Consider the following 21185-nt stretch of genomic DNA (forward strand, 5'->3'; position numbering starts at 1 on the left):
ATAAATTACCTCTCATGCCCACAGTTAGGGGTCATATTATCCCGACAGTCACCATTATTATTGATCCTCTAGTCCTTCTATCAACTGGTACTTCTATCCCCTTATCCTATTACTAGCAAACTCCAATTCCCTCTTCCCTTCACACCCCTTTCCTCTATGACATCTCCCAGGAAGACTCAACCCTATCTTCACCTAACCCCAGCCTCTATTTTCCTCTGCCCTTCTGGACCCTCTGGAACCCTTTGTTAAACTTCCTTTCACCTTGGGTCTCTTCTAACCCTCCATATTTCTAGTATTTACGTAACACTGCATTGTTCTAGAAAACCTCTCATCTTTTTCAACTCTTTCTGGTGCTGGTGGCTACATCCCTCTTGTCCACCCAACTAGCTGGGTTAGAAGTCAGTATACTCTTCTGATTCTCACCATGACTTTTAGACTGTCCCTCTGCCATCAACTGCTTCTCCTTAAAGGTTCCTTGTGTCTTAAATTACCCTGTCCAGATCCTTGTTGGTATCATCTACTGGCCTCCCGGTCACTTACTCTCCCGAATTTCTCAAAGATCCCTGGAGCTGGCTCATATTCTCTCTATCCCAATTTCTGCCCTTAATATTAGGGATTTTCAATACTCATAATGACGTCTTTTAGCAGTACTCTACCCTCCTCAACCTCCATACTTTAGAGGTCAAGTCTACTACGATTTAAGCAAACAAACCTTTTCAAGATCTGACCATATCATTGCCCTGCTCAAAAACCTTATCTGGCTTTAGGATAAAATACACTTTTTAGCTTGGCATTTAAGTCTATAATCTGGCCTCAACTGACCTCTCCAGAGTTATTTCACATTACTCCCTACTCTTTATACACTGTAAATTCTAGACCACATATTTCCAAAACTCAGTGTGCCATCTCTCATTTCTATACATTCATTCACACAAGCTGTCCCCTATGCTGGAATGCATTCCATCTCACCATTTATGCCTCATCTTCACAGAGGGGTATCTAAGAAGTTTTTTCTTAGATGAACTCAGCTTTTAGGGTTCATTCCCTCCATAAATATTTTTTTGGTTTTTTAATTAATTAATTAATTTTTATTTTTAATTAATTTGTATTTATTTGTGTTCCTCTTCCCCTTCAGTAGAATGCAATTTCTTTAAGAATTACAATTGTCATGCTTTTGTTCTCGTATCTCCAGTACCTCAGAGTGTTACAAGTAAATGAGTACCTAAAAATATTTGTTGAAATGAATCACTACACTGTCTACCTAGGTCCTCTTTTCCAATATTAAAAATGTGCTTAAAATATTTTGTTTCATTGAGTTCAATTATATGCATATTTTTCGTCTTCTTCCCCCAATCTTTGTGTTGTAAATACTACTCTATTCTCTAAAAAAAGACTCAATATGATAATGATAATAATCACGAACATTTCTATAGCACTTCAAGGCTTTCAGAAGTTGACGAACAAGATCTCATTTTATCATCATAAAAGGTGGGTGCTATATTACTGCTCCCATTTTACAAATAAGAAAATTGAGGCTGAGAGGGGTTATATGACTTGTCCAGGGTTAAACAGCTAGAAAGGGTCTGATGTGGGATTTAAACTCAGGTTTTCCTGACTGACTCCAGGTCCAGCACACTACATACCGAGTCACCCAACTGCCCTCATTACTTAATATGCCAACATAAATATCTTGAAAATTCATAATTATTATAAGTTAGTGCTATGTCTGGCCTAGTCTATTGTGTCATAGTCGGTGAGACTGAAGACACCAAAGATTAAACAGTACGCTTGTACCAGAGCAATCAGCTCCCTGGCTCCAAGCCACCAAATGCAGAAACCACATCAAATATGAAATTCCACCAATGAAGGCAGCATGCCTCCATGTACTGAAAATCAGATTGAGATAGTGTGTCTTTATAAAATAACGTCCTCTTCTCACAGAGAAAAAGATAAATCCACTTCTGAGCAGAAACGACAAAAGGTTGAAAAGCTACAATGTAAAGCATGGACTCATAGCTGGCAAGAAAGAAACCAAAATGATCATCTGTTCTTCAATTCTCTATAATCTACCTAATCAATATATAATTAAGCCAAAAATGAATAGACAAGTAATATAAATGAGCAATCCCTGACAAATTTTGAATTACTTAATTTCTAAACCCAGAACCCTTTTTTCTAGCAGAGTTATTTTTTTATTTTTTTTTCTCTAGCAAGTTATTAAAAATAACTAATCCTTATAAAACCATTACAAAAACAGTGGAAGATATACCTTGTTTACCTTGCTGTGTGTTAGTATCTTCCTTTTCTGTTGAATAGAAAATGTAATCCACTGTTACAGCATTTTTTGAATGACAAGTTGTCACTTCGGGAATTCCAGTGTTGGGAAGGTAATGTGAATATACAGATGACAAGCTAAAATGGTGGTGTAAGTTTGAAGATAATCTAAATTAAAAAAAAAAATTGTGTTCAACCTGTTTTATAACTTTTCCTATTTAAATTGGTATTTACTTAACTGCTATAATTGAGAATATACATCTCTAAACACTAAGCACCCCCAAGCCCCTAAATTCATTAGATAAATTATCTTCAGATATACCCATCTCTCAATGATAACAGTAAAAGAGTATTTGCTTACATATAATTAACTGAAATCTAGTTTATTTCTAAACAAAACATCTTCAGTAATCAGTTCCAATTTCAATATGCTAAATCAGCTTTAGTTATTATTAATTATATGGCAAATAAATGGTAGTGAATTTCAATGAACATCTCCTTGTTCAATTTTATCCATTCTTTTCTTTACTCTTTAAGCATAACATCAACTACAAGAGAAATTTTGAAGTGGTATGGTTTCAAAAAATACAAATGTATTTTAAGTCTAATAATCCCACAGCTTCAGATGAAAACAAGTCAATAAATTGCTTGTCATTTTTCAGAACTCACTTTTTAGCTGCCACTAGGACCTCTGTTTTTTCCAACTGTTTTTGTGTCACATCATCCTCTTCTATAAGAGCAAGAAAAACATTAAAATATGTGTTGATTTAAATGTTCTTAGCTCATTCTTTTCACATATATCTAATATGTTTAAATGATATTTTAGATAGATGTTAGGTATTTCATCCAAGGAGCTATATATTATTGATGCTCAAAAAAGGTTTATGAGTAGCAATAAAAAACAAACACAGCCAAAATCATATGCAATTTATTATAGACTTTTTTGAAGCTCAACTTTTTATTGTTAAAGATAACTTAGAAATCTCTAAAAAAGAAAAATATGTTTCTTCATTTTCTATCATGCACAAAGAAGGCTTAATGTACTGTCAAAACATACCTGCCTTTTCTATTCTTGTTACCTGTGGTATCTCATAGACACAATTCTGTGAAATACCCAAGCTTGGGGGCCATATTGGAATAGACAAAATTCTCTGTCCCCGGGGAGACTGTTCCTGACCAGAAACCTAAAACAAAATTCCAACAAACTATTAGTACTTCAATCAAAACTCTAATGCTTCAAAAGCATAGGTATTCTTTCCAGCAATGGAAATGGCAACCTGCATCACCTATGTTTCAGTAAACAGTAAATACTTCATGAGCTTCTATGGCCCAAAAGTTTCAACAATGGTTGGCCAATTCTGGTAATTAGCCTCTCTGAATTTAGCCAGGGTGGTCTTAAGATGACAGATATGTACTCTATCACCAAAACCACAGCGAAAGCCTAAATGGTTCAGATCTGATAAAATTTTTGTTCAGCTAGCATAGCCTTTGAGAACCATGGATAATCAAGTAAGGATGAGGCATAAGGTCTTTAAGACTTTGGTGAAGGTTCTTAAATACAGAGTTGTGGGGTTTTTTTTTAATTTCAAAGAATTTGCTATATAAAGTATGTAACATGAAATTCAATCTCAGAAGGGGAAAAGTAATCTTTATTAGACAATCTGTGAAATGACTTAACATCTTAAAACTATCTGCTTAAAATTAAGAAATAATTTCAATTGTTTTACATTTGAAAAGTCAACATTTTCCTCTCATCTAATATTTTAAATATGAGAATGATAAAAAAATAATAAGCACAGTGGTTTTGTCTACACAATGCCTTTTCCTTTTCTTTTCTTTATCCACATTATAGCTCTCATTCTTAATTCTGGAGGATTTACTCAAATTTGATTTGCCATCTCTCAAAATGTATACCTAAAAGAGTTTTAAGAGTTAAATATGTTCCTTTGTGCTTACTTCTCAACCTTTGTAGTATGGTTTCTAATCTCATCACTTGGCTGAAATGGCTCTCTTCAAAGTTACCAAGGATCTCTTAAGTGGAATATTTGACAGGTTTTTCTCAATCCTAATGCTTTGACCTTTCAACAACATTTGCCACTGTTAACTGTTTTTTCTTCCTGAATACTTTCTCCTCTCATTTTCAAGTCTACTTTGGTGGAAGACCACCTATAGCCTATTCTCTGTGTATGTTCCCCAAGGCTCTGTCCTGGACCCTCTTCTCTTCTCTGTGACTCCATTAACTTTCATGGATGCAATATTTTCTATGCTGATAACCATCAGATCTATATATCTAGGCCTAATCTCTTTCCTGAACTTCAGAGTCCCTTATCATCAATTGCATATTGGACATTTCTAACTGGATATCACATTAAATATCTATTTTTCCCCCAGAAGGAACGCTGGGTGGTAACTTTTAATGGTCAAGTCCCCCCTTCCCCCCCCTTTTGTTTTGCTCATTTTCCAGCCGATTTCTTGACTTTAAACTTTTATTTAGTGAAATAAAGGACTTCCAAGTATTACTGCTGAAAAGATCAGAACTAAATAGAAAATGTGACATTTAAACAGAAGACTTAAGAGAAACATAAAAAGGTAAACATGAAACAGTAATCCTAAAGGACTCAATAAAGTTAAACTGTTTATATTCCTATATGGGAAGATGATACATGTAACTCCTAAGAATTTTATTATTAGGGCAGTTAAGAATCTGCATAGACAAGAAGGCAGAGGTGTCAATAAATTATGTTGGGATAATCTCTAAAAAAGGAATGTAGGGGTGAGAAAGAAGAATAAACTGGGAAAAGAGGGAAAGGAGAAGTAGAATGGGGACATTTTCTTACATAAAAGAAGCACCTTCAGAAGAACTCTTACAATGAAGGGGAAAATGGGGGGGCACTATGCTTGAACTTCACTCTCATTGGAATTGGTTCAAAGAGGGAAAAATATATATACACACTCAGTTGTGTATGGAAATGTAACACAGCTGACAAGGAAGTGGGAGGGGACAGGCATAAGAGAAAAGACAGTGGGGAATAATAAAACAGAGGACAGATTAAGGAAGGCAATGATTACAGATAATTTTGAGGAAGAAAATGGGATAGAGGGAAATACCCAATTAGTAATTATAACACTGAATGGGAATAGGATGAGCTCACCTGTAAAACTTAAGCAGGTAGCAGAATGGATTAGAAACCAGAATCCATCAATATACTATCTATAAAAGACACACTTGAAACAGAAAGACACCTACACAGTTAAAATAAAGGATTGGAGCTTGTGAGAAAATAATGGGATTGGCAGATACTCAAAGGTTCACCTGGAGATTAGTCTAAACTGATTGAATTAAGTGAGAGTGATTGACTTTGCTGATTAGCCTACTTCAAGTTAATTAGATTGTAACCACACATGACCAACCCTGAGTAGAGTGTGTTCTCAGAGGCTGTGGACTGCAACATCAACAGGAAACCACTCTCAACCAATCAACTTGAAGCAGAGTGTAAGGACCGCCTCTGCTCCAGAACTATAAAAAGCTTCCATACTCAGTTTGAGAAGAGTTTGTGGTTGAAGCAGGCTTGTGGGAGAGGACTTAAAGAACCCAATCAGGCTGGAACTCTAGGCTAGATAGGCCTTTTCTTAACTTTCTGAACTCTGTGTGAATACCTGGTATGCTTTAATAAATACTTAATGCCCAAAGACTGGTGCTAAAGCTTCTAATTTAAGGCAACCACACATTTAGATTTTAAACATCACAAGCGGAATCTAATATGCTTCAGCTAAAGTAAAAAAATAGTTAGGGGTAGCAATCATGATCTCAGACAAAGTAAAACCAAAAATAGACCTAATTAAAAGAGATAATTGGAAAAACAATATTATGCTAAAAAGATATCATAGACAATGAAGTATATAAAAATGTTTACAGCAGCTTTCTCTGATAAAGGCCTCATTTTAAAAATATTTACTGAGTATGTACTGAGTCAAATTTGTAAAAATAAGAGCCATTCCCCAATTGATAAATGATCATGGGATATAAACGGGCATTTTTCAGAAGTCAAAGCAGTCTATAGTCAAATGAAAAAATGTTCTAAATCTCTACTGATTAGAGCAATGCAGATTAAAATGACTCTGAGGTACCACATCATACCTATCATACCAGAAATGACAAGTGCTAGAGGGGATGAGGTGAAAAAAGGTACACTAATGAGCTGCTGGTAGAGTGAATTGGTCCAACCATTCTAGAGAACAATCTGGAACTATTGCCAAAGGGCTATAAAACTGTGCATACCCTTTGACCCAGCAATGGCATTGCTGGGTCTATATCTTGAGGAGATCAAAGAAAATGAAAAGGACCTATAGGTACAGAAATATTTGTAGCAGTTCTTTTTGTAATGCTAAACAATGAGAAATCGAGGGTTTGCTCATCAGTTGGGGAAAGGCTGAACAAGTTGTGACATATGATTATGATAGGGTATTGCTGTACTATGTTTCAAAAAAGCATGGCAAGATGATATGAACTGATGCAAAGTGAAGTGAGAACTAGAAGATCATCATATATAGTAACAACAATGTTGTAATGATGATCAACTGTGAAAGACTTGGCTATTCTGATCAAGATAATGACTCAAGATAATTCCAAAGGACTCATGATGTAAAAATGTTCTCCACCTCCAGAGAGAGAAGTGGTCAACAAGTGCAAACTGAAGTATAATTTTCTTGCTTTTTTTGAAATATGGCTAATATGGAAATATACTTTGCATGATTTCACATGTATAATTAATATCATATTGCCTGTCTTCTCAGTGGGTGTTGGGAGGGGATGGAAGGGAGAGAATTTGCAACTCAAAATTTAAAAAGAAAAGAATGTTAAAAATAAATATATTTTCATGAAAGTATAGTTAGCAAAAAAAAATGATATAAAGAGAACACTTACTTTTCCTATGGCAAGTCCTTCATAATTCAATTTTCCTTCCTTTATAAAACTGTAGAGTGGAGAGCCAGGAACTGAATTAAAATCACCACAAATAATGATGGGACAGACAGTGCCATCTTTCTGATGGGCAACACTGGAGATCTCTGCCAGCAGCATAGCCAGCTGAGTTAATTTAATATCACCTCGCCTTGGATTATACAATAGATGGGTGTTAGCTACACATATAGGTGAGACAGTATAATGAAATTTGGGCTGCAGGAGTAATACCAGTCCAACATTGTCTCTATCCAATAGCGGTATATCACGGCGGTAAAATTCTACAGGGTTTGCTGATAATAGTGTAAATTTGGAACATTTGAAGCAAATGGCACAGCCATCAGGTTTCCTTCCTGTCCTCATTTTATATTCACAATGATATCCTATGAAAAATAAAATTTAATTAGTATTGTTAGCTTAAACCAAAGAAGTAATACTGCTACTCTACTATTTTTGAGATTACTGTAGACCTTTTGATTTGAATAATGGAAATCAGTATAACACAGTCACCTTGATATACATAATGCTTCAAATATCTCCTAAATGAATAATGCCACATTTTGAAAAATTGGGTTGTTTTTTTTCCCCAACCATGCTATGTATAGCTCTATTTTGAATGCCATAATTTAATATTTCTAAATTGCTGGAAGTATAAATTTAGTTAAACTTTATACCATACCTAATGATTCCAAATTGGGCTTGATCTCTTTTCTATAATGATCTTCTTGTACTTCTTGTAAACAAAGAATCTAGAACAAAATTTTTTAAAAAATATATGAATTCAGCACAACAGTAAAGATGCTAAAAGAAAATTTTATGTTCCTTTGATCATTAAAAATAAATTTTCAGTTTTATGCTTGCCATATTAGGGTTTTTTTTAAAGCTTTAATCAATTTTATTTTCAGTTCCAAATTGCTCCCTCCCTTCCTCTTTAGCTCTCATCCATTGAGATGGCAAGAAAAATAACAAAAAAAAATACAAATATGTATAGGCATGAAAACAAATTTCCACATTAGTCATATTCCAAGGGGGGAAAAAAAAGGGAAAACACGCTTCAATCCGCACTATGTGCCCATCAGTTCTCTCTCTGGAGAAGACAGCATGCTTCATCATAAGTCCTTTGGAACTGTCTTTGATTAAGTTGATCAGTATTTCTAATTCCAAGTCTTTCAAAGTTATTTATCTTTACAATATTGCTACTATTGTATAAAATGCTCTCCTGGTTCTGCTTTCATTTGCATTAGTTCAATAAGTGTTCCTATGTCTCTTCATTTCTTACAGCACAATAGCATTCCATCACATTCCTATGCCATAATTTGTTTAGCCATTTCCCAATTGAAGAGCATCTCCTCAGTTTCCAAATCTTTCCTGTCACAAAAAGAACTACTATATTCTTGTGCATACAGATCCTTTTTCTCTTTTGATCTCCTTGAAGTATAGACCTATTAGTAGTATCAATGGCTCAACAGGTATGTGCAGTTTAATAGCTTTTTGTTTGTTTGTTTGTTTTTTAGGGCAAAGGGGGTTAAGTGACTTGCCCAGGGTCACACAGCTAGTAAGTGTCAAGTGTCTGAGGTCGGATTTGAACTCAGGTCCTCCTGAATCCAAGGCCAGTGCTTTATCCATTGCGTCACCTAGCTGCTCAGTTTAATAGCTTTTTGAGCACAGTTCCAAATTGTTTTCCATAATGGTTGGACTAATCCACAGCTCCACCAATAGTGAATTATTGTACATATTTTCCCACATCTGTTCCAGCAACTGTCATTTTCCCTTTTTTGTCATCTTAGCCAATCTAAATGGGTGTGAGGTATTATCTCAACTGTTTTAATTCATATTTCTCAAATTATTTAGAACATTTTTTCATACATCTTTGATAGCTTTGATTTCTTCTTCCTAAAACTGTCTATATCCTAAACAATTGGGGAAGAGTTCTTATTCTTGTAAATTTGACTCAATTCCCTATGTAGTTTAGAAATGAAACCAAATTATTTTGAAGACTATAGCCTTGTAGCACATTTTGAGATCGAGGACTGCTAGCCCCCCCTTCCTTCTTGATGTTGTTTCTTTTTTCCCCCACCAATTCCCCTGATATTCTTGACCTTTTGCTTCTCCATTTAATTGTTATAATTTTTTTTCCTAGCTCTTTAAAGTAATTATTTGGTAATTTGATTGGTATAGCACCAAACAGATAAATTAATTTAGGTAGTATTGTCATTTTTATCATATTGGCTCAGTATGCTCATAAGCAATTAATATTTCTCCAGTTATTTAAATCTGTCTTTATTTGTGGGAAAAATGTTTTGTAATTGTGTTCACATAGTTCTCTCCCTTAGCAAGGAGACTCTCAATTATTTTATAATTGTCTATACAGATTTTAAATGGGATTTATCAGTCTATCTCTTTTTGCTGGGTTACATTGGTAACATAAAAAACACCAATTTGTATGGGTTTATTTTACGTCTTACAACTTTACTAAAGTTGTTCATTGCTTTTATTCGTTTTTTAATTAACTCTCTGGGTTCTCTAAGTAAACCTTCATATCATCCGCAAAGAGTGATAGGTTTGCTTCCTCATTGACTATGTGGATTCTTTCAACATCTTTTTGTCTTACTACTACAGTGAGCATTTCTAGTACAATGTTGAATAGTAATGGTGATAATGGACATCCTTGCTTTGTCCCTGATTTTCTTGGAGGGCGCCTAAGCTTCTCTCCATTACAGATAATGTTTGCTTTGGTTTAAGATTGATACTACTATCATTTTAAGGAAAGCTCCATTTATTCTTGTGCTTTCTGGTGGTTGGTTTTTTTTTTTTACAGGTATAGGTATTACATTTTGTCAAAAGGTTTTTCTGCATCTATTCATTTATTAATATGATTTATGGAATTTTATTGTTAATATAATCAATATTATTCTTACAGTTTTCTTAATATTGAACCAGCTCTATATTTCTGGTATAAATCTAACTTGGTCACAGTATTTTTGTGATAATCTCCTTGATAGTATTTTATTTTAAATATTTGCATCAAAATTCATTAGGGAAATTGGTCTACAGTTTTATTTCTTTGTTTTGACTCTCTCTGGTTTAGGTATCAAGACCAAATTTGTGTTATACAAATAATTTGGTAGAATTAATTGTTCTTTAAATGTTTGATAGAAATCACTTGTTAATCCATCTGGTCCCATGGTTCTTAGAGAGTTCAATTATGCCTAGTACAATTTATATTATAGGGCTACTTAAGCATTCGACTTCCTATTCTAGAATCTGGGCAATTTATGTTTTTGTAAATATTCATCCACTTAATTAAACTATCAGTTTATAATTATATCATAATTGCTTTTATTTTTCTTCACTGGTTATGAATTTGCCTTTTTCATCATATTAGAAGTTAATGAGGGGCAGCTAGGTGGCGCAGTGGATAAAGCACTGGCCCGGGATTCAGGAGTACCTGAGTTCAAATCCGGCCTCAGACACTTGACACTTACTAGCTGTGTGACCCTAGGCAAGTCACTTAACCCCCATAGCCCTGCCAAAAAAAAAAAAAAAAAGTTAATGAAAAGACTTCAGGTGTAGTTTAGTTTAGTTTTGGTTTTTTTGGGGGGGTTGCTGGGTTGTTTGAAGAGGCATCAAATTTAAGATCATATGAACCAAAAAATACATTTACATGATTCACTCACTACTAAAATTAAGACTTGACAAAATGTTTTGGTTTTAAAAGACACTAATATGAAAATTATATTTCTTTTTAAAATAAAATAAAATATTTAATTACTACTGTGCGTGCTCCAAATCTTAAAAAAATAAAATTCCTACCACTGCTAGATCGTGTTACAACAAAGTCTAAAAGCAAATCAACTGTCTTACTTTAACATAAAAATTTGGAATTATAGTGACATGAAAATCCCAATTCTCCAAATCATTCTGATGTTTGGCTTTCAAAACCCTTTTGTTTGGTTTTTAATCCTGTGTTTGGCTTTCAAAGCCCTTCATAATCTGGCCTCTTCCTACCTTTCCAGTCTTCTTACACTTCACTCCCCTCCATGCACACTGTGATCCAGTGACACTGGCTCCTTGCTGTTCCTGGAACAAAGCCTCCAAGCATTTTTTACTGGTTGCTCCCATGCCTGGAATGATCTTCCTCCCCATCCTCTGCCTCCTAACTTCTCCAGCTTCTTTCAAGTATCAACTAAACTCTCATCTTCAACAAGAAGTCTTTCCTCTGAGATTACTTCTGATTTATTCTGTCTATCTTTTCTTATCTCCCCTATTAGACTGTTCTCCTGAGAACAGGGATTGTTCTTTGCCTTTCTTTGTATCCCCAATGATTAGCACAGTGCCTGGTACACAGGAGACACTTATTCAGTGCTAGCTGACTGACTGATGTATTACCGAACATATGCATTCAGTGCCCCTTATCATTTTTTTAATTGCTCACTGGCAAAAATGTCATTTCATTTTTTGAGTATACTTATTTCATAAGTCCCTTCTGAAAAAGGTATATGGCTAAGTATGCCAACATATCAGTAATATCTTTCTGCAGGTCTTGTGCCTTTAAAAAAAAATCAATCCACTGTTACTAAACTGCTTCCTTTCCCACTTCAAGAATGGAATGATTCTACATGAGCAAAGCAATTTAATTAAATTATTTATAAAGTTTAGAGTTCAAATTTTTATTGTATGAGGCATGTTCCATGATATTGTACACTTACATCTGCATCCATGTGCTTAATTTCTCTTAGGATATTGGGAAACCTAAAGCCCCAAATCAAGACTGGCTTTCGGCAGTGTCTATAAAGATACGAGTTATCCTCCAATAAATCCTGTGAAAGGATATTATAGGACATGACTGAAAACTCAAATTTTTCCTTTTCATCTTTATATTTTTGGTCAACAAGTTTATCTCCTAGGATCTTCATGTTTTCTTTATTATGGTGACAGAGGTATTCCCAATGCCGCTTTATCACGCCTGTCAAAATACAGTAGACAGAATATAAAGAATTAATCTTAGAAGCATAAACACATTTACCTATATATAAAACTCTCTGCTTTTTAAGAATTCTGACTTAAGGGCATCCTCATCACTAGATTAACACTCTGTATAGCCAAGAGTCTTCCCTGACACTAGAGAAAGCTGTTAACAAATCCAGTCACCTAGGCAGTCCCGGTCCAATGATATTCTGAAGAAGAAAAGAGGTTTGAGAACCTTTCAAGCACCCTGGAAAAATTAAAAGTCTAGAAATAAGAATACCTGGCATTTCTATAGCATTCCAAAGCTGTCAAAGAACCTTACAATCATCATCTCATTTGATGCTCACAACAGCCCTGGGAGGTTGGTCATGTCAATACAATGTCCATTTTACAGATGAAGAAAAACCAAAGCTCAGAGAACTTGTGGTCACACAACTAGTTTTGAAGGCAGTAATTTCTAATTCTTTTTTTTTTCCTTTTAATCCATCCTCCCCCAAATTTCCTCAGGACAAGTTCCACAAGCAATTTCATGCTAGAACGGCCCTTGGACCTCGCATCTTGGAAGAGATACATGGGAAGGGGGGGAGGGCAAAGATGAAAACACTGAGGCAGCAGCTGTTTGCTAAGCTGAAGCAGGGTGACTCTGATCAGTGCAGGCAGAAGAAGAAAGGCTAACAGGACACACCAATGCAAAAGTCAAGTGATGTGGCATGGCTGCAGGGTGCTGGTTTAACAACCACGGTAGGTAGATCAATCTGGCATGAAGCAAACAGAAACGTGGTAGTTTATGTTCAATAAAGTCATCAGGAAACCTGCAAGATGAAGAGGCACAGCCTCAAATAGTAGCAGATATAGGCACATCCCACCTAGTATCATTATCTGGTTTCAATGTTAGAAGAAACAATATGATGTAGTTCACTAAGAAGGAACACTATAATAATTTTGAAACTATAGTACTAGAAATCCACCATTCAGACTCTGAATACTGAGCAGAATTCTCTTAAAGATTTTTTCCCTCCTAGCCAGAGACCATAAGGGATAGAAGCTATAAGTGCTGAAGTCATGGCCTGGAGGATGTTTGGTAGATGCTGTCCAAACCTGTCCCTGCTCAGCCCGTGCCTATCACATACGTGGACACCTTAGAATCATTTATCCACAGAGTGGAGACGAAGGAAGTTGATTACTTTGCATTTTGCTTGGACCTGCTCATTTGACAACCATTTACTGTACACCTATGTGTAAGGCACTGTCCTTGGAGCTAGATAATTCAAGAGAAGATACAGAGATCATTTAGAGAAGATCCTTGGCCCAGCCAGTATTTTTTGATTGACATGAATATTAAAAACTCCTGGGCATATACTGTTTGTTTTCCACCAAGAATCCTGGGCATAAACTTCCTGCTTTCCACCGCTCAAAAGGAGAAGGGAACTGATATCCATAAGGATTAGATGCCTTCAAGACTATAGTGGGGCTTAGTTATAATGTATTGGCAACATGATTGTAGAACAAAATTAATCAGAGATACCTTATACAGTGTATGCCTTATTACAAAGAAAGGTGGTCACTGACTTACAATTTGACAAAAGTCTGCCACAGTTGTGACCTGTTCTCCACATTGGTGGAGGCCCTGTTACCACAGAAATTGTTTTGAAAGAATTTAAACTTTTAGTGAAACTGAGCTGAAAAGAAAGGACAGAAGCTAAAACATCTTTAAGAATCTCTCCCCCACCAGTTTTTTATTTCACTGTTACAGTGCCTAAAATTCCAACAATTCCTTTATAAGTATTTAATAAACATCCTCTCTTTAAACAGAGAATATTTCTGAGAGGGGTAGGAGGTAGTTAATCACGGACATTAGGAAAATCATTTACATCACATTTTCCCCTTAATGTGACTGAGATGAAATGTGGAAGGTTGATTTTTTAGGTTTTTTTTTTGGGGGGGGTTGGAAAAGGGAGACAGGTGGGGGTAGTGAGGTAGACAATTTCTGAATATGGAACATTTTAGGGTGAGGGGGAGAACTGACCTGGATGAGAACCTAAAGTAGAGAGTGTAAGGATGTGAAAGGTCATTAGGGAGTAAGAGGAAACTTTGGGAAACACAGGGAAGCCTAAGAAGTATAAAAAGGGAAGGGTAAGTAACTTTATTATTATATATGGAAAAATCTTATGTCTTAAGTAGCCTATATTTTGAACATCAAGAGCCCCATCATAGGAATATTCAAAAATAACTGCTTCTTTTGGATTTAAATTAAAAATGTATGCAGCCACAGAATAGGATATCAGAAACAAATTGTGCCTATACAGAATTTGCCTATGATCCTGCACCCAAGAATGAACTCCCTTCTTTTTCCCAATTCTTTGGATCCATAATCTGGACTACTAATATTAGAATTTACCTACATTACTAAATAGTATAGTTATTTACATATGTACATATTGTCTCTTCAATAGAATACAAGCTCCTTGGGAGCGGGGATTGTTTTATTTTGGTCTTCCTATCTCTTCCTAGTGGTAGTGGTATAGTTCCAGGTACATAATAAATGTTTGATGATTGATTGAAATAGGCTTTTGTGGTTAACAGTTTAAATTTTGGTTCTGTGGAAAAGTGTCTTCAAAGGTCCAAAAATGAACTTCTAGAATTCTACTCATTCATAAATTGGGTAGTGCCTATGGTGCATTTAGCCACAGAACAACAACAAAACGTTCACATATGTATAAATATGTAAAGAGCAAGACTCTATGATCATGCAACAATTTTGTTAGCTGTGGTCATACAAATGGATATAGCAAGACTGTTGAAATGCCTTATTCAAATGTGAAGGACAATGGTGTATATACAGATGCAGATCTATGTGCACACATTGAAATTTTAATAAGGATTTTACAGTTCTTATCTTTCATAAAGTTTGCAAACCCACTTTCATAACCTCTCGTCAGTTCATTAGAACTACCTGGTGATCTATATGGTAGTGATTTTCAAGCCTTCAGAGTTTGTGGAACCCTCCTGAATTTTTTTTTTAATGCAGTCTGTTTCAACCTTTGAGATAGTATTAGAGAAAGGCCCAAGTCAAGCATAGTTTACACAAGTTGAGCTTAACCATTTTTTTTTTTTATCAAGCCTTCCAAAGTGATTCATGGAATGTTCAGGTTCCAAATCTCAGTTATAATAGAACCACTGTGATGTAGTAGGGATGATTCTTAGACTTGATATGCTCTCTGATAAAATCATATAACAAAAGTTTATATAACCTATATACCATGAAATACTATGATCAAAGGAAAATAAGTGGGAGGCTAGATCCAATTTTTTTTTGGGGGGGGGAGAAGGCAATTGGGGTTAAGTGACTTGCCCAAGGTCACACAGCTAGTAAGTGTTGTGTCTGAGGCCGGATTTGAACTCAGGTACTCTTGAATCCAGGGCCAGTGCTCTATCCACTGCGCCACCTAGCTGCCCCTAGATCCAATTTTTAAGGTGCCAAATTAGAGTCATAATAGTTATGCAAAATTATTCAAGTTTTACCTCAAAGTGAGAGTCATAATAACACTGTTGTTTCTTGACTGAAAACCCTTATCTTGACATGAAATATCTGATAGGACAAAAACAATTTTGCTACTGTGAGACCTTGAGCAAGTTAAATAATCTCTCTGGGCTTCAAGTACCTCATCTGTAAAATGAGGAGGTTGGACAAGATCAACTCTAAATCTACAGCCTCTGAGAACTTTTCCCTGAATCAGGACACTTGGAGAAGTCTGATCAAACATAATGAGTCAAATTGTAATCAAATACTTCCAAAATTTAACTGACCTTCCCAATAGGTTTAATCATCCTAGCTAATAGCACACCAGGCTTATAAGGAGAAAAACAGATAACATTTACTTCAAAGGATTCAAAAGGAGTTAGTTGGGAGAAGTATATTGTGAAATAATTAATTTCTCAATGAGTAAAAAAATAAGGCAATCTCTTAAAAAGTGGAAGAGAACAGACATTGAAATGGATACCCTAAATACAATAACAACAAAAAAACTACCAATCTAATATAACTTAATAAAGCCTTTAGGTTTATAGGTATCTACTGATGAACACACAAGGTACAAAATCTAATGTGTCCATATACACTAAGGCTGAATTAACACTGCAAGAAGTACTAAACAATTGAATTTGTCTTCTTTCAGTGTTTGTAATTTCAAATATAGCATGTCTTTTCCATTAAAATGCACTTAAAAACATGTATCAATATTCTTTGAACATTATTAACAATTAAATATTTTGAGAGTACCATCTACAAAACCTATACTAACTACATATGTATTTTCTTTTAACCAAATTATATGCTACTTGAAGAACCAATATTTCTATGTCTAGACAATGCATTGAGCCTTCACTTAACACTCAATGATTGCTTTATTTTGATGGACTAATTTCTTATCATGTAGTTGGTTATCACCTTCAAGTTACTGTGCTACTATCAAATATCTATGTGTATGGACTCAGGAAATATGTGCACAAATGAAATTAAATGACAATTCCTAAATCTAAGTTAAGAAATATTTCCTACTCCTCTACTTTTAGGGAAATGCTCATTTAATTGTACAGTTCATTTGGACAAAAATTAAGTTACCTTGATAAGCTAATTTCTCTTTTCATTCCCAAATATATCTCATCCATTGAATCACAGGTTTCCACTTTTACTCCAAGTAGTTGTTTTTAAATGAACATAAAAACCAAAACAATTTTGGAAAGACATTCTAATTAGTAATAATCAGAGGAAAAACAACTAATGAAGGACAAAGACCAATTTCCCCAAACACCTACAAGAGTTAATTTTTTTTCCAGGGTAGAATTTTAAAACCTCAAGATTCACTCTAATGGTTAAAAGTCATTTCTTCACCAAGACACTGTGTGTACTGACTTTACCTTGGGTTTTTTGACGTTTTGATGATGGCTTATCTTCCTCAGAGTCCATGATATAACTAGAAAGGTGAAATAAAGATGTATGTATAAAGTTGTCAGGTCTCCAATTCCAGTGCTGGAACTGACTTCTATTAGGTAGAAACAAGCAAGGTGGCCTCCAATTTAGTGGGCAATGTGGACTGCTGAAGTATGGATAAGGAGCCCAAGAATAATTCCCAGGCCACCTCATACAACTAGAGATGTGTCTGTTCCAGCAAAATCTTTGAGAAATATCCCATGGCGTAATCCTGTCTCTGCCCAGGCTCTGCAGGTGATAGGGTAACATGGGATATCTAAAAGAAATAAATATTATAGTTAATATATCATTTTAGGAAGTCACAATTAAGAGAACCAAAATATCAAATAATCCCATTCCATCCAATTTTTTCCAATCAACTGCTCCCTCTGTCATCTCCACTCTTTCACTTATTTTCAATCTCTCCCTCTCTACTGGTTAATATCCTATTGTTTACTTGTCCATGTCTTTCCCATCCTGGAAAAAACCTCACTTGATCCTTCCATACCCTATATTTCCATCTACAATATATGCCTCTACTTTCTTTCCTCTCCTTTTCTCTTCTTAACTCCTCACAATCTGGCTTTCAACCTTATTACTCCACTGAAATTACACTCTGCAGAGTTATAGAAGATCACTAGGATTGCCAAATCCAATGACCTTTTCTCAATCCTCATTCTTCTTCACCTCTCTGCAGACTTTTGACACTGTTGGTTACCCTATCCTTCTTGATACTTTCTTCTCTCTTAAATTTTTGGCACAGTACTCTCTCCTGTTTCTCCTATCTGGTCACTCTCCTTTCTCCTTGGCTGGATCCTCCTCCAAAATCATGCCCTCTAACCATCTGTGTCCCTCAGGGTTTTATCCTGAACTCTCTTCTGTTCTCTCTCTATACTACTTCACTGGATAATCTCATCAGTTTCCATGTATTTAATTACATTTCTATGCTAATGATTCTCAAGTCTACCTTTCTTGCCCCGATCTCTCTGCTGACCTCCAATCTCACATTTCCAACTGTCTTTCAGACAACTCAAATTAGATGTGCAGTAGATATTTTAAACTCAGTATGTTCAAAACAGAACTTCTTATCTTCCCCACTAAACAGCTCCCCACCCCCACCCCCTGCCTCGATTGAGCTTGTACATACACATACATCTTCCCTCTCACTGTGGAGGGCAATACTATCCTCCCAGCACTTCAGGCTCAGAACCTAGGAGTCATCCTGGACTCCTACCTCTAATCTTCATATCCAGGCTGTTGTCAAAGCCTGTCCACTTCACCTGTACATTACTCAAATATGCCCCCTTCTCTCCAACACTGCCACCATTCGGGTGCAGACCATCATCACCTCATGCCTTGATTGAGCCATAGTCTGCTCATGGGGCCACCTGTCTCAAGTCTCTCTCCAATCCAATCCATCCTCCATAAAGTCACTAAAGTAATTTCCCTAAAGTACAGGTCTGATCATGTTACCTCCCCCCTCCATAAACTCCACTGGATTTCTATTGTCTGCAGGATCATAAAAAATATGCTCTTGTATTCAAAAAGTCCCCTCCTGTCTTTTCAGTCTCCTTCCGCCTTACTCCCTGACACATACTCTGATCCAGTGACACTGCCCAGCTGGCTGTCCCATCTCTCAGATGCAGACATTTTCTCTGGCTGTCCTCCATGTCTAAAACACTCTTCCTCATCAAAGCTTCAACTACTGACCTCTCTGGCTTCCTTTAAAGCCCTAACTAAAATTCCACTTTCTACAGAAAGCCCCTTCTGACCCCTCTTAATTCTAGTCCATTCTCTCTACTAATTATTTCCTTTTTATCCTGAATATAGTTTGCCTTATATAAACTGTTTTCAGGTTGTCTATACCTTCATTCAGTGGACTCTGTGTGTGTATGTGTGTGTGTGTGTGTGTGTGCAGGGTGCAACTGGTTATATGAGAAGGGGACCAAGGACTCAAGAGTACGGTATAGAGTTGAACTGGTTCACCAAGGGGAGAGAGTATCAAGTGAAAGGGAGATGGTCTGGGAGAAAACTGAGAGGTAAAGGAATGGAGGTCACAGTTTAACTAAAGACTAGGATTTGGTTAGGGAAGGCAGAGGGAGAAGTGAAAAGCTAATTGACTAGGAATTCTTAAACAAAGAGGTGGTGCATTTGTGGGTGAGGGCAAGATCAAAGGTACAACCATCTTTGTGTGGGGCTGAGGTGGGGTAGAAGAGTAGCTCATGGGAAGTGAGTAGGTTGAGGAATTGAGTGATTAAAGATTTGAAGGAAAATCAATGTTTGTTGAAGTCCCGTATGAATGAAGGCAGGAGTTGGGAAGGAGAGAAAAATTGTCAATTGTGAGCTATGTATCAAACTTGTTGAAGAAGGAACAAGAATGACCAGGAAGTCTGTAGACAACTAGACCAGAATTTTAATTGAGTGGGAGATATAAACTACATGAATCTCAAAGGAGGAGAGGCTACCAAGTGGTAGAGGTAGGGGGAGAATTTGACGTGGTAGCAGGGAGTGAGCAGTCGTCCAACTCCCACAACAGTGAGATGAGAAGAATGAGTGAGGTCGCAGCTGGTCCTGGAAAGGGTGGCCAGGAAGGCAGAATCAGTGGGGAGTCAGATTTCAGTGACTGTAGGAAATAGAAGGAACAGAAGATGAAAAGATGTAGGATGAAGGGAAATTTGTTGCCAATAAAACAGGCATTCTAGAGGGCACAGGAGAAGGTGTGGGTAGCATTTCTTTGGGACTTTGAGGTGGGAGGTTTGAATCAGATAGGAACAAGGAATCAAGTGGTGGAAGATGGGGAATGAGGTTTAGGTGATGATCTACAAGAGTTTAGAATCACTGGAATGTGTAGGCTATGACCAAGTGTGAGGATGTTCATCACTGAGTGGAAGGTGCTACTCCTCTTCCCAGAGGAAGCTGAAGATCAAGCAGGAGACAAGCACAGAGCAAGATGGTGCAGGAGATGGAAGATACATGGTCAGATGGGAGGTCCTGTTTCACTACTCTTCCCTCCAAAGGTTGGAGATTAGGCAAGGGGAGATGGAAGTCGAACCTGCTCAGCAGGAGATGGAAGGCCTGAGGTCAAAGGGAAGTTGGGTCCTCTTCTCACTGGAGGTTCTTCACATCCAGGTTGGGAGATCAAGCTGGCAGCAAGAGGTGGAAGTTGTCTTGGGCTGGTGCAGATGGAAGTTCTGAAGCTGGCTCCTAGTAGCCTTCTTTCAGCAGACATGTGAAGCAGTCAGAGCAAGGTCTTGCTCTTCTTCTCACCTGAGGCTGGAGACCAGGAATCTTCGACGATGACAATGCAGAGACTTACAAATATCTATGTCTAAACCAACCCTCCCATTAAAATCCACTTTGACACTTCCAATTACCTGACTAGATATTTTAATAGCATTTCAAACTCAACATGTCCAAAACAGAATTCATCTTCCCCCAAAACCTACCCCTTCTCCAACTTTCCAAGTTCTGCTGACATCATTAAATTACTACAATCCAATTACCAAAGATTCAAAATTTCAGAATCATTTTCCCTCTGTATACTTCCCTCTTCAATCAACTAGTTGTGAAGTCCTGTCAATTTTACCTCCACATGATCTCTCATACCACTCCCTTTCTCTCTACTTACCCTACACCACACTTATCACCTTTGACATCAATTTCTAATTGGCCTCCCTGACACTACTCTCATTTCTCCAAGCCATCCTTTACATAGATGCAAAAATGATATCCAGTACTTGACACATAGATAAGTAATAAATGTTTTCTGACTGATTCAAATACAGGTCTGACCATATAATTCTCCTACTCAAAAATCTTTAACTATCAAACCAAAGCAGAAATGCCTTGACTTAGCACCATGGGCCACTTACAATTCAATGTCCACTTATCTTCCTAGTCTTATCATATTCCCTTTCTGGAATGTAAATTAGAAGGTATCTGGTACCTCAGAAGCTCTCCAGTCCAATCTATGCCCCTGTAGGAATCTTACAATATCTCCAAACAAGCAGTAAG

At 36.5% G+C, this 21185-nt stretch overlaps 1 protein-coding gene across 7 annotated transcripts in view; it reads right to left on the reverse strand.

Annotated features, from left to right (window-relative positions):
* Positions 1 to 21185, reverse strand: part of ANGEL2 (angel homolog 2) — a 29199-nt gene that overhangs the window by 4789 nt on the left and 3225 nt on the right. For 2 of the 7 annotated variants that reach the window (XM_044004426.1, XM_044004427.1), the window contains exons 2-9: positions 20224 to 20444; positions 17120 to 17448; positions 11944 to 12200; positions 7914 to 7983; positions 7199 to 7617; positions 3332 to 3458; positions 2944 to 3004; positions 2270 to 2442 (exon numbers count right to left, since the gene is read on the reverse strand). In XM_044004426.1, the coding sequence (XP_043860361.1) occupies positions 2270 to 2442; positions 2944 to 3004; positions 3332 to 3458; positions 7199 to 7617; positions 7914 to 7983; positions 11944 to 12200; positions 17120 to 17441 (1429 nt within the window). In that variant the 5' untranslated portion in view covers positions 17442 to 17448; positions 20224 to 20444. Of the gene's footprint in view, positions 1 to 2269; positions 2443 to 2943; positions 3005 to 3331; positions 3459 to 7198; positions 7618 to 7913; positions 7984 to 11943; positions 12201 to 17119; positions 17452 to 20223; positions 20445 to 21185 lie in introns of those variants that run through there. The other 5 variants (XM_044004423.1, XM_044004428.1, XM_044004429.1 and 2 more) reach the window with 4 other exon arrangements.

This window comes from Dromiciops gliroides, chromosome 4 (assembly GCF_019393635.1).
Source record: "Dromiciops gliroides isolate mDroGli1 chromosome 4, mDroGli1.pri, whole genome shotgun sequence".
NCBI classification, from domain to species: Eukaryota; Metazoa; Chordata; class Mammalia; order Microbiotheria; family Microbiotheriidae; genus Dromiciops; species Dromiciops gliroides.